The sequence below is a fragment of the Haliotis cracherodii genome, unplaced genomic scaffold (genome assembly GCF_022045235.1).
Source record: "Haliotis cracherodii isolate W230 unplaced genomic scaffold, xgHalCrac1.p SCAF_20, whole genome shotgun sequence".
Classification (NCBI taxonomy): domain Eukaryota; kingdom Metazoa; phylum Mollusca; class Gastropoda; order Lepetellida; family Haliotidae; genus Haliotis; species Haliotis cracherodii.
In genome coordinates, this window is record NW_027266276.1 from 15,907,501 (window position 1) to 15,924,575 (window position 17,075).

At 43.5% G+C, this 17,075-nt stretch overlaps 1 protein-coding gene across 1 annotated transcript in view; it reads left to right on the top strand.

Moving 5' to 3' along the window:
* The window catches only part of LOC139470361 (dynein heavy chain domain-containing protein 1-like), a 187,601-nt gene that overhangs the window by 121,609 nt on the left and 48,917 nt on the right, over positions 1-17,075 (top strand). Inside the window, exons 95-96 of the mRNA XM_071252756.1 lie at positions 612-787; positions 2,218-2,770. Coding sequence (XP_071108857.1) covers positions 612-787; positions 2,218-2,770 — 729 coding nt within the window. The remainder of the gene's footprint in view (positions 1-611; positions 788-2,217; positions 2,771-17,075) is intronic.

Sequence of the window (17,075 nt, forward strand, 5' to 3'; positions counted from 1 at the left end):
TTCATTGTCTAAACTACCCTTTGAAACAAAAGTTTATGTCTTTGGGTTTCATTTCTAACCCACATTTTTCCAACTGTGTCTTCGCCTTCTAATGTTTGATTCTGGCAGTATCTGGCCGTGTCGTTTGAAACAGCCAACTTCTCCCAGACATATTTGTTCTGGTTCTTTACAGTCTGACTGTTGCAGTTCTTCTCGCCTCTTGCCTTGATTGACAGGTCCTAAGAAATTTGTTTTGATCCTACTCTCCGTTGATTGGCTACTGACTTTGTGGGCATGTCAAGTTATGTGCATAAATTAAACAATCACCTGATTCATGTCGCACCACAGTACGTTTTCCTGCACAAAGAGTGTTTATCAATCTCGTCATTTTTGTCTCCTTCGAAATATACAACTGTTTGGTTAAACGTTTGTAGATTGCACATCTTTTCATTGTCAAATTTAATTGATAAGATTGACTGTGGATTCATACAGTTTGCACATCGGTTTTTTGATTCATACCTCAATGAACTGAAAAAAATCCACAGTCAATCCTTAAATGAATAAGAACATGAGAAGTGATTTGGGTGATATATGTATGCCCATGTTTGCCCTTGTTGTCCTGTTGTGTGTAGGCAGAGAAGGAGACAGCCGATGGGAAGGGCGTAGTGTCACTGCTACACAAGCTCCTGGCCAGTAGAGAGGACCAACCCAGTCTCAAGAAGGCTCTGGATGCCATTGAGGACCACTCAGCCCGGACATTCGGTCTCAGTCACGCAGCAGAGCAGCATCTCCTCGCTGGCAAGAGCAGGTGGGACTGCAACACTTCACATGATAACAATAACAACAACAGCAACAACAGACACAATAATCATTCATTTTTAACATGGTAATCTCCATGCACTATGACGTGCTCAGAGCTCACACTGGAAGGTTTTTGGAGGTATGCTTGGTGGAAGAAACACATCTGGATAAGTACTTTGAACGAAGCATAGACAGGACATGTTAGGAGTTCAAATGGTCACTTTTTCCATGCAACTGCTGCTGCAAATGACAGGGATTTTCCTTTGTAGCGTTTATCATAGCCACAAGTGTCAGGAGTTATTGTGACTGAGGAGCAATATGATGTGTGCTTATTTATCATGCAAATGGGATATATTCAGAACAAATGTGATTTTGTGAATTGGGGATATCTAATTGCACAATCTTTACCTGCAGAAGAAATATCAAATCCTGTCTGTAGCAGTTTACATTATGCCTTAATATTGTCATCACATGTTGTTGGATGTCTGCTGCTGGTGCACAAACTTGTTGTAGTGTACCGGTTGATGAGGCACAGTTGGCCATCATCAGAAGATTCTCCTTGAGGGAATAGGAAAATTGTGACACTATTTCCCCTAATGGTGATTAAAGCAAGGATTTGGTGGTTACAATGTGTGACCTTACTAATAATTTGTCATCACATTCCAACAACTTTGATCGTTGTTGATGCTAGGATGGTTTGCTTGGCCCAGATACCACTATCTAAACTGAGTTGGAGCTCCAGCTGGGCAAAATGCACGACGTTGAGTGGGCACTAGAACAAGTAGCATAGTCTTGCTCTGAACTGACATGTGATGTAATTCAACTGACATACTGTTCCAAGCAGCGGGAGACTCACTGACTCGCAGACTCACTCACTCACTCACTCACTCACCCACCCACCCACCCACCCACCCACTCACTCACTCACTCACTCACTCACTCACTCACTCACTCACTCACTCACTCACTCACTCACTCTCACTGACTGATTGACTGACTGATTCACTCACTCACTCACTCACTCACTCACTCACTCACCAACCCACCCACCCACCCACTCACTCACTCACTCACCAACCCACCCACCCACCCACCCACCCACTCACTCACTCACTCACTCACTCACTCAGTCTCACTGACTGATTGACTGATTTACTCACTCACTCACTCACTCACTCACTCACTCACTCACTCACTCACTCACTCACTCACTCACTGACTGATTCACTAACTTACTCACCCACCCACCCACCCACTCACTCACTCACTCACTTACTCACTCTGACTGATTGACTGACTGATTCACTCACTCACTCACTCACTCACTCACTCACTCACTCACTCACTCACTCACCCACCCACTCACTCACTCACTCACTCACCAACTCACTCACTCACTCACTCACTCACTCACTCCATGCTGTTGTTGTGTTCCAGGATCATAGGGAAGGACATGGTGCAGGCGACCGGGGCCCCCGAGCTGCTCCTGCAGGTGCTCCATCCCCCCAAGTCCACCACCGTGTCCACCGACCCTCTCATCCCACAGCTCATTGCCCTCACACAGAACTGCCCCACCCTCCCAGAGACCAGCAGGGAGCAGATCTACCCCATAGACGTATTCCTACACTATGAGATTACAGGCTTCCGGGATCTGGTCTCCCAAGTCCAGTCGGACCTCAATCTGTTGCTGAAGAAAGCTCGAGGCGAGGTGGCCTTGACAGAACAGGTCACGCAGTTGTTTGATGATGTCTGTAACGATCGGGTACCTTCTGCCTGGCTGAAGGAAACCTTCCCATCATGCTCCAGTCTGAAGCAGTGGCTGAGGGAGCTTCCTGTGCGGATGGCAGGTGTAGTGGCGTATCTGAAGAAGACTCCTGCAATGTGCAACCTGTCTCACTTCCTGCGTCCAGACCGATTCCTTGATGCGGTCCTACAGACTTATGCCAGGAAGCAGTTCAAAGATATCAACAAGTTCCACCTTCAAGTTCAGGTAGGGCTGCTATAATGATCAAGAATCCATTGTTGTATTAAAGAAATATTACGATTCCTAATTGCATTGAATACCCTACCTCTCTTACATTTTAGCTGTAAATGTCCATACTGGCTGTCATCACAGTATAAAACCTGTTAGAGTTTCAACAGACTACTCTTCACTACCAACTATCTCTGAACTAGTTTTGAGGTAAACCCTATTCATACTAAAGAAATCTTATAAAATTTTATTTTCAATTTAAACATTTGGTTTGGTTACCAGCATAGAAGTGGGAACTTTGAAACAAATTAGCCTACCATGTTCTAAGTGTATAGCTAGCTGACAACAGAAAAGCATTTTCCTGAATCAATGAACATTGGATTCAGCCAATTTACTATTGATTTTGTGTTAAGATCCCAGCAAACGAAGCGTTGAATGATATCCGCCTTTTATGCCAAGAGCAGAATAAATTTATTTAATTATGAGCCCTGTTGTTCCCTGTCACCTCCCATATCACATCCCACATTCTCCCCGTGAAGATCCAGGTTAGAATTTAGTGAGAGACATTTATTTTTCAGTTTGCCTATTTTACTTTTATAAATTTAATCAATTTGTTTACTGACAACAGTTAAGGTATTGAAGGACGATATTGATATGATGTTGGGAAATGGTTTTATTTAGCCACGATAGATTACCCCCCTTGGACCATGCATAGAGTAGAAATATTTTGAAGCTACAGTAAAATCCTTATGAACATTGGCAGCATCTTATAGAAGGTATATAATGTCAAAAAAAGCAAATGTTATCACTCCAGCTTGATAACGGTGAAAGAATCCACATCGAAATGTTGCTATATGCAATAAACCAGAAGCTGTTATCCATAAAGTTGTGTGTTTTCTTACCTACTCACCAACTTCTAGAATGCCAATCAAACAGTTTTAAGAGCTAATGTACAATCTCTACTTAAGCATGAATGCTATGCAGAGATTGTCCTTAGCATTTTAAATATCAGTCATAGTTTAAAACCATCCTTCAGCGTGTAAAACACTTCCTTTGATTATAGTTTGCCATGTCATTCCTGACTTGTTTTAACTTCTTGAGCACTGCAAGGCCATTGTGGTATATGAATTATATACATATAATTTTCTTTTGCATTTTAAATATAGGATATTAACTGAGTGTTCATGTCATACTATGTTAACAATATGAGTGTCTTAAACAGTATGACATGAACAATCATATACCGTATTCGATGTAATAAGTGCCCAGGGTGCTCTCAAAATTAGAAATTGGGGACTCTTATTAAAATAAAATTTTGGTGAAAAAAGAGTTGAAAGATCGTAAAGTTCGTGGTTTATGCTGACAGCCTGAAATGATACAAAATAAAAGTATACACGACAGATATATTTTTCCAGAATTTTATTGCCTATTATTATGGGTGCATCTAACACACGAGTGCGTATAATACACGAATAAATAGGTCTTGTGTACATTGATCAATCGGAAAGGGCGCTTATTGGGATTGTTCACTAGCCAATACATTAGCAATTATAGCCGGTAGCGCTTATTAGAATGGGGTGCTTATTACTTCGAATACGGTAATGTTCTGTTTATTACCAAAGAAGATGTCTACATACAGAGACAAATTTTAGTGTTTACCTATAAGGACAGCAAGTCGCAACAGCAGCAAAACCATAATTTATCGAATGACCTTAACAGTCTTCAGCTATGACGTCATTCCGAGCTCACATCACAATACGATTCAAATGACGTCAACAATGCCATCCGGATGAAGGAAACAATACACATCTAGTGATGTGATATGACCCTAGGGCACATATGATTTTTATAAACCCGGATATGTTTGCCCTCGCAGGTAATAAATAAGAATGTTGTATAACAGTGACTATAAGTGAGACATGTGTCTGAAGTTTATCCATGGCAGGAAAGGAGAAACATGCAAGTCTTGCAGAGGATGGAAAGACATATTTTGGGAATGGAAATGAAAAATATAGACAGTTGTTCAACTGTGTAATATCTGAATGTTTTTCATCAAAACTAACTGCTTCACCACTTTTGCATCTAGACAATATCTGACAAAATAGAAACTCAATCATTTCACTCACTTGTCCTTGTGATGCCACAGATGAGTTGATATTCGAAGTAACATCTGCTAGTATTAAAGATACCTCAACCATTAATAATGTTTTGGTCTGAACTAGGTCCAGTCTGTAATACCGGGATATGGGTATACGGAGTCAGCAAGCTGTTGACATCCATCACAGCCATACACCCTCAGTCATTACCATGTCACTGAACAGAAAGTCAGGAGCTTGAAGTATGCAATATACAGTTAATATGCATGATTTTAAGACACACTTGGTGTTTCCTACCTTCTGCAATCATTGTTTTCATTCCTGAAAATTGAAAGGGAGTAAAGTGGTTCACTCCTGTAGGCCAGGAGCCAGTGTGCAGGACCTGCTGGCAGCAGCAGCCTTCAGTTGATGCCAAGAGGTGATAACAGATCTGCCATCATTGGATGACAAGAGGTGATAACAGCTCTGCCAGCAACAGATTGTTGTCTTTACACCATACTTATCTCAACTTGATTTGTGGTGTATAAACACAGGCTGATGTTCCAGATAGGCTGCTCTATATTGTGGAACTTCAGGTCTAGTCAGGGCAAGTGTTTTTATTGTTGTTGTGACAAGATCTGGGACTGAGCAGTAAGTGTTTCTTGTACCACTGTGACACTTGTAAGATAACATGATGTACCCCTCCACCATTCACAACTGGGACATTTTCAGGGCCAAATTATTGCTGCTTTCAAGTGTTGTGATGCTTTGAGAAATGGGTGGGTCAATGGTCTGAGATGCTACAGCTTGTAGGACGAGGACATGGGTGGGTCAGTGGTCTGAGATGCTACAGCTTGTAGGACGAGGGCATGGTTGGGTCAGTGGTCTGAGATGTTACAGCTTGTAGGACGAGGACATGGGTGGGTCAATGGTCTGAGATGCTACAGCTTGTAGGACGAGGACATGGGTGGGTCAGTGGTCTGAGATGCTACAGCTTGTAGGACGAGGGCATGGGTGGGTCAGTGGTCTGAGATGCTACAGCTTGTAGGACGAGGACATGGGTGGGTCAGTGGTCTGAGATGCTACAGCTTGTAGGACGAGGGCATGGGTGGGTCAGTGGTCTGAGATGCTACAGCTTGTAGGACGAGGACATGGGTGGGTCAGTGGTCTGAGATGCTACAGCTTGTAGGACGAGGACATGGGTGGGTCAGTGGTCTGAGATGCTACAGCTTGTAGGACGAGGACATGGGTGGGTCAGTGGTCTGAGATGGTACAGCTTGTAGGACGAGGGCATGGGTGGGTCAGTGGACTGAGATGCTACAGCTTGTAGGACGAGGACATGGGTGGGTCAGTGGTCTGAGATGCTACAGCTTGTAGGACGAGGACATGGGTGGGTCAGTGGTCTGAGATGGTACAGCTTGTAGGACGAGGACATGGGTGGGTCAGTGGTCTGAGATGCTACAGCTTGTAGGACGAGGACATGGGTGGGTCAGTGGTCTGAGATGCTACAGCTTGTAGGACGAGGACATGGGTGGGTCAGTGGTCTGAGATGGTACAGCTTGTAGGACGAGGGCATGGGTGGGTCAGTGGACTGAGATGGTACAGCTTGTAGGACGAGGGCATGGGTGGGTCAGTGGACTGAGATGCTACAGCTTGTAGGACGAGGACATGGGTGGGTCAGTGGTCTGAGATGGTACAGCTTGTAGGACGAGGGCATGGGTGGGTCAGTGGACTGAGATGGTACAGCTTGTAGGACGAGGGCATGGGTGGGTCAGTGGACTGAGATGGTACAGCTTGTAGGACGAGGACATGGGTGGGTCAGTGGTCTGAGATGGTACACCTTGTAGGACGAGGACATGGGTGGGTCAGTGGTCTGAGATGGTACACCTTGTAGGACGAGGACATGGGTGGGTCAGTGGTCTGAGATGCTTCATACTACATGGATTATATGGTTCATGACTAATCCATACTACATGGATAATAGGGTTCATGACTAATCCATACTACATGGATGATATGGTTAATGACTAATCCATCCTGCATGGATGATATGGTTAATGACTAATCCATACTACATGGATGATATGTTTATTGACTAATCCATCCGACATGGATGATATGTTTAATGACTAATCCTTCCTACATGGATGACACGGTTAATGACTAATCCATACTACGTGGATAATATATTTAATGACTAATCCATACCACATGGATGATTTGGTTAATGACTAATCCATACTACATGGATAATATGTTCAATGACTAATCCATCCTACATGCGTTCTATGTTTAATTACTAATCCATACTACATGGATGATATGTTTAATGACTAATCCATCCTACATGCGTGCTAGTCCATACTACATAGATGATATGTTTTATGACTAATCCATCCTACATGGATGATATGTTTTATGACTAATCCATCCTACATGGATGAGCTAGGAAGCTGTTGCTGTAGTTTACATCATCATCATGTGCACCAAATTTGTCTGAATGATGTCAGCTAGATGGGCTGTATGTGTCATCTTGTAATGGATTGGCTTTATTTAAAAATTGTGTTTGAAATTTAACATATTTTAATATATCATTGACTTGGATTGCCAGTCAGACTGGAAATGTTCGCAGTATCCGAAGGCTTTGGTCCTTCATAATCCCTTGATTTGTGGATCTCTTCAATCTTCCTTGTGTCTGCTGGTATGATTTTTTTCTTTTCATCTGTTTTAACTCATGCTTAACACTGTCAAGGAATTAACAGATTAAGTGCAGAGTTTGAGCCGACACTGGAAGATGGGGAGGCCTATCCCTTAGGATGGATGTATATAGATGTCTTTCAGATGCTCTCAAGCTCAAGTAGCCATTAGTAGTTTAGGAGACAAGCAGAAGAGGAGCATTCTTTAATGGCTGGCTTTCATTTTTAGCAATTTGTTTAACATATGACCTGTATAATCAAATAATAGGAAAACAAACTTAAAGAGCATGAACATGAGCAAGAATTTACATCAGCTTTATTTAGTACTCAACAGGATCATGTATTCAACTGTATGTAAGCCCTGATAGTGTAACAGTCATTCAACAGGATCATGTATTCAACTGTATGTAAGTCCTTACAGTGTAACAGTCATTCAACAGGATCATGTATTCAACTGTATGTAAGCCCTGATAGTGTAACAGTCATTCAACGGATCATGTATTCAACTGTATGTAAGCCCTGATAGTGTAACAGTCATTCAACGGATCATGTATTCAACTGTATGTAAGCCCTGACCGTGTAACAGTCATTCAACAGGATCATGTATTCAACTGTATGTAAGTCCTTACAGTGTAACAGTCATTCAACAGGATCATGTATTCAACTGTATGTAAGTCCTTACAGTGTAACAGTCATTCAACAGGATCATGTATTCAACTGTATGTAAGTCCTGACAGTGTAACAGTCATTCAACAGGATCATGTATTCAACTGTATGTAAGTCCTTACAGTGTAACAGTCATTCAACAGGATCATGCATTCAACTGTATGTAAGTCCTGATAGTGTAACAGTCACTCAACAGGATCATGTATTCAACTGTATGTAAGTCCTGACAGTGTAACAGTCACTCAACAGGATCATGTATTCAACTGTATGTAAGTCCTTACAGTGTAACAGTCATTCAACAGGATCATGCATTCAACTGTATGTAAGTCCTGACAGTGTAACAGTCACTCAACAGGATCATGCATTCAACTGTATGTAAGTCCTGATAGTGTAACAGTCACTCAACAGGATCATGCATTCAACTGTATGTAAGTCCTGACAGTGTAACAGTCACTCAACAGGATCATGTATTCAACTGTATGTAAGTCCTTACAGTGTAACAGTCACTCAACAGGATCATGCATTCAACTGTATGTAAGTCCTTACAGTGTAACAGTCACTCAACAGGATCATGCATTCAACTGTATGTAAGTCCTGACAGTGTAACAGTCACTCAACAGGATCATGTATTCAACTGTATGTAAGTCCTGACCGTGTGACAGTCATTCAACAGGATCATGTATTCAACTGTATGTAAGTCCTGACCGTGTGACTGTCATTCAACAGGAGTGAGCAGTGAGTTACAGTCACAACACAAATAATTATAGACTCATTCAACAGTGATTAACAGTCACTCAGTAGTGTTTAACAGAATCACTTAACATTGTTTAACAGTGCCTTCACTCAGTGTATAAGAGGGTCAATCAACAGTGTACAACAGCTGACCAACATACAGTGTACAACCAAGGCTGCCTGCCCCACGCCTGCTGGGACACACTGCAGTAGATGTGTATCTCATGTAGAAGGCCCCGCTGTGCTGTTTGTATTGAATGCATCAATATTTGTGAATGTGGACTGCCTAGGGGTGTGTGGAGTGATCATGAAGAGGTGGGGTACATCAATTATGGGAGGAGAGCACGTGGGATATATCAATATCTGCGAACATGAACTGCCTTGATTATTAATAAAGCTTCACAAATGGCAAAACAAATATAGAGTTTCATCTCAACAGTTGTTTGAAATTGATGTTGCACATATCAAACGTCTAATATTTTGTTTACGGCTAATATCATGGAAAGGGATGCCTGTATTGTAACTGTAAACTGCATGGTGGTGCTGTGCATCTGAAGCAAAGAGGCCTAAAGGCAACGACATATCTGCCACCCAAGACATACTTTCAAACAGACATCAGCATGGCATCCTGGTGGAGGCTTCATTTGAAAAGTTTTAATTCAACAACTTTCCTGAAACAGAAAGTTCAAAGTACAACTTCTGAAAATAGAAATACATTTGGAGAAGTTTGAAGTAGCTTTGAGACACCTTGCATTCCTTAACGGAGAATTGTGAACGATTTATGATGTTCCACGAATGGAAGGGGAGAGGCTTCAATCAATTGCAATAATTTACAATACTTGCCTTTTGAAACAATATCAATATCTACATCTACAAAAAAAAACTTTCACAGATTTGTGATTAAGTGTGTCCACATTCCTGCATGATATTGTGAGCTGTGTAGTGGTTAACTTGTTGTACTGGAGACTCAGCCAGACACAGGGAAATAAACAGTATCTACTTTCTTAGGAAATACAGCATGCTCATACCCTCAACAAACAGAAACATCCCAGTATTTCCTCATCTTTCTTTTTCTTGTTCCTGTAGGCTGACTTTATGTATTTATTTAGCAAACACACCTGAATTCTGTTATGAACGAAAGAAGGAACTATATGTCCTGGTGATTCTGATGTAATGCTGTCTCCACACCGTAAATCTCAGACAAAAGACAAGAACATGTGTTAAAGTATAGGTGTAGTTGTGATGAGAGTTTGTGTGTTGTAGAACAGCAGCAGTAACAACATGTGTCTCACCACACCGCCAATCAATCTTCTGTTTAGCCGTAGGATAATGGTGTCAGTTGATGATGGCAGCCCACAGGGAAGACCGCCATTTCTGACTTGCTGTACGCCCATCACGGGTTAATGAAACAGGCTCTATGATGTGTTACTGATTACAACAATGTACTGATTTATTCCTTTACGGTATTAGAGCAGGCACTCCCCATAATGTGTAGGAATTCCTGGTCTTTGGGGCTATCTAGCCTGATATCAAGTGAAATCATGCTTTCTTGATTTTGTGTTGTCAATAATGTTAATATATATAGCTTCATGGACAACCCACCCACACCCACAAAACACACCTACACCCTCACCCTCACCCTCACCCTCACCTTTACCCTCACCCACACCCATGCCTACACCCTCAATACACACCTACAATACACACCCACACCCACAATGCACCCCTACACCCACACCCACAATACACACCTACACCCACACCCACACCCACAATACACACCTACACCCACACCCACACCCACAATACACACCTACACCCACACCCACACCCACACCCACACCCACACCCACACACACACACACCACCCACACCCTCAATACACACCTACAATACACACCTCCACCCACAATACACACCTACACCCACAATACACACCCACACCCACACCCACATCCTCAATACACACCTACAATAAACACCTACACCCACAATACACACCCACACCCTCAATATATACCTACAATACACACCCACACCCACACCCACATCCTCAATACACACCTACAATAAACACCTACACCCACAATACACACCCACACCCGCAATACACACCCGCACGCACACCCACACCCACACCCACAATACACACCCACACCCACACCCACAATACACACCCACACCCTCAATAAACACCTACACCCACAATACACACCCACACCCTCAATATACACCTACAAAACACACCTACACCTACACCCACACCCTCAATACACACCTACAATACACACCTACACCAACACCCACACCCACACCCACAATACACACCTACACCCACACCCACACCCACACCCACACCCACAATACACACCCACACGCACACACACACCCACACCCACACCCACAATACACACCCACACCCACACCCACAATACACACCTACAATACACACCTACACCAACACCCACACCCACACCCACAATACACACCTACACCCACACCCACACCCACACCCACAATACACACCCACACGCACACACACACCCACACCCACACCCACAATACACACCCACACCCACACCCACACCCACAATACACACGCCCACCCACACCCACAATACACACCCACACGCCCACCCACACCCACACCCACATCCACAATACAGACCCACACCCACACCCACAATACACACCCACACCCACACCCACACCCACACCCTCAATACACACCTACAATACACACCTACACCCACACCCACACCCACAATACACACCTACACCCACACCCACACCCACAATACACACCCACACTCACAACCACAATACACACCTACAATAGACACCTGCACCCAATCCCACACCCACACCCACAATACACACCTACAATACACACCCACACCCACACCCACACCCACACCTGCAATACACACCCACACCCACACCCACAATACACACCTAAACCCACACCCACAATACACACCCACACCCACACCAACAATACACACCTACACCCACAATACACACCTACACCTACACCCACACCTACACCCACACCCACACACAAACCCACAATACACACCTACACCCACACCCACACCCACACCCACACCCTCACCCACACCCTCACCCACACCCTCACCCACACCCACACCCACACCCATACCTACACCCACAATACACACCTACACCCACAATACACACCTACACCCACAATACACACCTACACCCACAATACACACCCACACCCACACCCTCAATACACACCTACAATACACACCTACACCCACACCCACACCCACACCCACAATACACACCTACACCCACACCCACACCCACACCCACACCCACACCCACAATACACACCCACACTCACAACGACAATACACACCTACAATAGACACCTGAACCCAATCCCACACCCACACCCACAATACACACCTACAATACACACCCACACCCACACCCACACCCACAATACACACCCACACCCACACCCACAATACACACCCAAACCCACACCCACAATACACACCCACACCCACACCAACAATACACACCTACACCCACAATACACACCCACACCCACACCCACACCCACCACCCACCCACCCACCCACCCACACACACACACACACACACACACACACACACACACACACACACACACACACACACACACACACACACACACACACACACACACACACACACACACACAATTCACAACCACACCCTCAATACACACCCACAATACACACCCACACCCCCAATACACACTAACATCCACACCCACAATACACACCTACAATACACAACCACACCCACACCCACAATACACATCCACACCCCAACCACATCAACATCCACATCTGCTCCCACAATACACACCTATCCCCATACCACACTCACATCCACATCCTCATCCATGCCCACATCCACAACCGCACCAACACTCACGCACACACTACATCCATTTGCCCACACCAATAACCACATCCCAACTCTGCCTTTGATATAATCTTCTCAAACCATTTAGTAGGATATACTAGATATTTTGTTTTACATTTTTTATCCCTCACACACTTTCAACTTGACATCCTTCAGACCATGTTGAGCTGTCTACTGTCTCCATATGTTTCTGTTCTGTTCTTCATCCAGAGGCAGCCCTGATATCATACACCTTTCACTCAGTATCAGCTGTCAGACAATTTCTCCTTCTACATTACTTTCTGAAAAACGTAACATTACCGTCATTTTGGTTTATTTCTTCCTGTGTTTATTTTGTTAGTTAGTTTGGATGTGTGTACTTGAGAGAAAGTTCAGATGATGAGAGGCTTACACTGAAATGTGACAGCAGCATTTATTGACATTTTTCTCCCAGTCTCTTCAAGTGCTCGACCTTTTCATCTTCAACAGGAATTTATTCTTCTTTGCAGAGTAGGAAATACATCAGTGTTGTAGTGTCTTCTTTATCCCTCTGAACATTGGGTACAGGGAGGCAAGAGGAATGTCAGCTGAACACTCTAGCACTCGGTTTCTTGTTGAAGCATTGTATTTGTCATGGAATGGTGGAGACCAAGAATTTGTCTTATCTGAATACTTGTTCATCATTTGTCTCTGTGCATGTTTTCATATTCCTGCACTGTGTGTTGTGTCAGAATGTTGAACAAGGTATGGGCCCAAGGTGACATCAGAAACTTGCATGATTGGCGTGCCATAACCTTAACTCACTCCCAGACCTTACTTTGTATGTTCCCCATGTCAACTGTGTACACTGTAGGGTCGTCCCACTGTGTGGATGCTAGTCATCCTTCTCTCTACTGAGGGGGACATTGATGGTGCTGCACCATAATGTCATGCACTGCACCATGATATGTGTTGCACCTGTGGGACTAGATATGCTGCACCGTGGTGTCATGCACTGCACCATGACATGTGTTGCACCTGTAGGACAAGATATGCTGCACCATGGTGTCATGCACTGCACCATGATATGTGTTGCACCTGTGGGACAAGATATTCTGCACCATGATATGTGTTGCACCTGTGGGACAAGATATTCTGCACCATGATATGTGTTGCACCATTATGTCATGCACTGCAGCATGACATGTGTTGCACCTGCGTAACAAGATATGCTGCACCATGGTGTCATGCACTGCACCATGACATGTGTTGCACTTGTGGGACAGGATATGCTGCACCATGGTATCATGCACTGCACCATGACATGTGTTGCACCTGTAGGACAAGATATGCTGCACAATGGTGTCATGCTCTGCACCATGACATGTGTTGCACCTGTAGGACAAGATATGCTGCACCGTGGTGTCATGCACTGCACCATGACATGTGTTGCACCTGTGGGACAGGATATGCTGCACCGTGGTGTCATGCACTGCACCATGACATGTGTTGCACCTGTAGGACAAGATATGCTGCACCGTGGTGTCATGCACTGCAGCATGACATGTGTTGCACCTGTGGGATTAGATATGCTGCACCATGGTGTCATGCACTGCACCATGATGAGGCTGTAAATACACTGCACCAAGAACGTGATCTGTGCTGTGCTAATATTAGATAGTGCCAGTTGCTGCACCAAGTTGTCATGTCCTGCCATGTGTAACGAGTTATATGTCATGATACCTGACAGCTTGGTTCATTGCTCATAGCCAAGATTCATTCCTGAGATACGAGATACCTGGAAGTGTGCTGAATCAGCATTCACTCACGTGTCACACCCATGCCGTATTCTAGCTTCCCCTTTTTGCTAGTAATATGACAAAACAGTCATACGATATCCTACATGTGTCTTTCATGACAATTCATAGATTCATGATATCATGTATTGTTCACTCAAAAATGTGCTAATTCTGATTTTTTAAGTCTAGTATCAGTAAGTACATATATATATATGTCTTGACTCTTGACAATTAAATTCCTACCTTCACTCCATTAAATCAACACATAGCTGCCATCAAACAGTTGAGGTGTTCCCCATCTGTGTTTACACAGACAAAATACAACAAGGGCATGCAATTAACTTTTTTCAGATTCTTTCCCCTGCACTGTTTCTTGCAGCAGGCAGTTCAACACAGAACAGTAGCATTACTGTAGTCACTGTAATTATTGTCCCAAATGGTGCACAGAAATATTCTCTAAGGACTTCAACTGTAATTTACTGTTTCTCTGGACATTTCTATTTCCTTTTTTTTGAGTGCAAAGGTAACAAGCAAAGTCTATATTTTCTCTCCTACAAAACGCTGCTGGCAATATGTTGTGTTCCTGAAAAGATGACAGGAACGCTGAATATATCTTACAGGAAAGGACAAAATTAAAGCAACTAAACCTTTTCCATATTCATAAGAAATCCCTGCCCAAAACAGAGTTGATTGTACGATTCTGACTATATCGTGAGCATGTGTTTATGAATCCCTATCCAATAGAGATGAGACCAGGTGTTCTCGAAGCAGCGAGTGTATCCTGGCCCAGCAGTGGCACCCGTCACAAACACATGCAATAAAATGCCCTGATAAACGGATTTGGAAGTTGGATGTCTGAGAAATATTTCCTTTTTAGGTAACCTAATGTGTGTGAGTGTTCAAAGAGGCAGCTATTGGTCTACACTACCTTTGTCTGCCGTGTGATGCCATGGAGATGGTAATTGATGGCTCTTTCCTGGTTCTTTGATAGTTCTTTGATAGTTCCTTCATTAGAATGATCTTTGGATAGTTCTTTCATTGTTTTTATTGGAACTATCTGTAGATAGCTCTTTGATTGGAACAAACTGTAGATAATTCTATGATTAGAACATTCTGTGGATAATTCTTTCATTGTTTTTTTTTAATTGGATCTATTTCAGATAGTTGTTCTTTGTATAGTTCTTAAGCCTAACTCTTTTGGGATTGTTCTTTGATAGCTCTTTGATGAGAACTACTTTTGGATTGCACTTTGATTGGCACTACCTTGCAATAGCTCTTTGACTGGTACAGTACTGGAGATGGCATACCAGCCTTGTCTCTTCATCGGTGTCATCAAATATGTGGACATAAACTTGACGTTAGCTTGAATCACGCAACTATGGACAAGCACCTGTTAGCTAACCCGTCTGGTGTTCCAATGTACCCGATGTTGAACCCTGCAACTATGGACAAGCACCTGTTAGCTAACCCGTCTGGTGTTCCAATGTACCCAGGTGTTGAACCCTGCAACTATTGACAACTTGTTAGCTAACCCGTTTGGTGTTCCAGTGTACCCAGGTGTTGAACCCTGCAACTATGGACAACCTGTTAGCTAACCTGCCTGGTGTTCCAGTGTACCCAGGTGTTGAACCCTGCAACTATGGACAACCTGTTAGCTAACCCGTCTGGTGTTCCAGTGTACCCAGGTGTTGAATCCTGCAACTATGGACAACCTGTTAGCTAACCCGCCTGATGTTCCAGTTTACCCAGGTGTTGAACCCTGCAACTATTGACAAGCACCTGTTAGCTAACCCGTCTGGTGTTCCAGTGTACCCAGGTGTTGAACCCTGCAACTATGGACAACCTGTTAGCTAACCCGCCTGATGTTCCAGCGTACCCAGGTGGTGAAGATCAATATGATGCATCTGTCTGGTGGATTGCCTGGTACATGTCTATGGGTCCACTTTATATAATGCCTTGTTCTCTGAAACAGCTCTTGGGGGATGTCTCTAATCTAACCATATTCCTATATAAACATCTATTAGCCTCTGGGTATCAAATATCACAATTAATGTATTCTGGAACAACCTATAGATAACATCAATCCCTTGTGCATGCATGTGTTGGTCTGTGGGAGCACACTAATTAGTGCATTTACAGCAGAGCGAGGCCGGCACACATGTTTTGTGGATCACAGTCAGCATGTAGACACCACTGTGTCAGTAACACTGGAATGTCAATCTACTACAAGGGGCAACTCACTACAGGGAGTTTGTTGGATGTATTTCTATTCTGTGTTCCCATATAATAGGAAATTAAACTGATAATATTACGTTTCTGTTTTGAATGGGGTACATTGAACGATATATGTGTATTATGTTTTGCATATTTACGAAATCATATTACAGAAAGCTCAGATTTACTTCTCTAATTCCCTTGTTAAGCTCAATGCCATCTTTGTGTAGGTGAC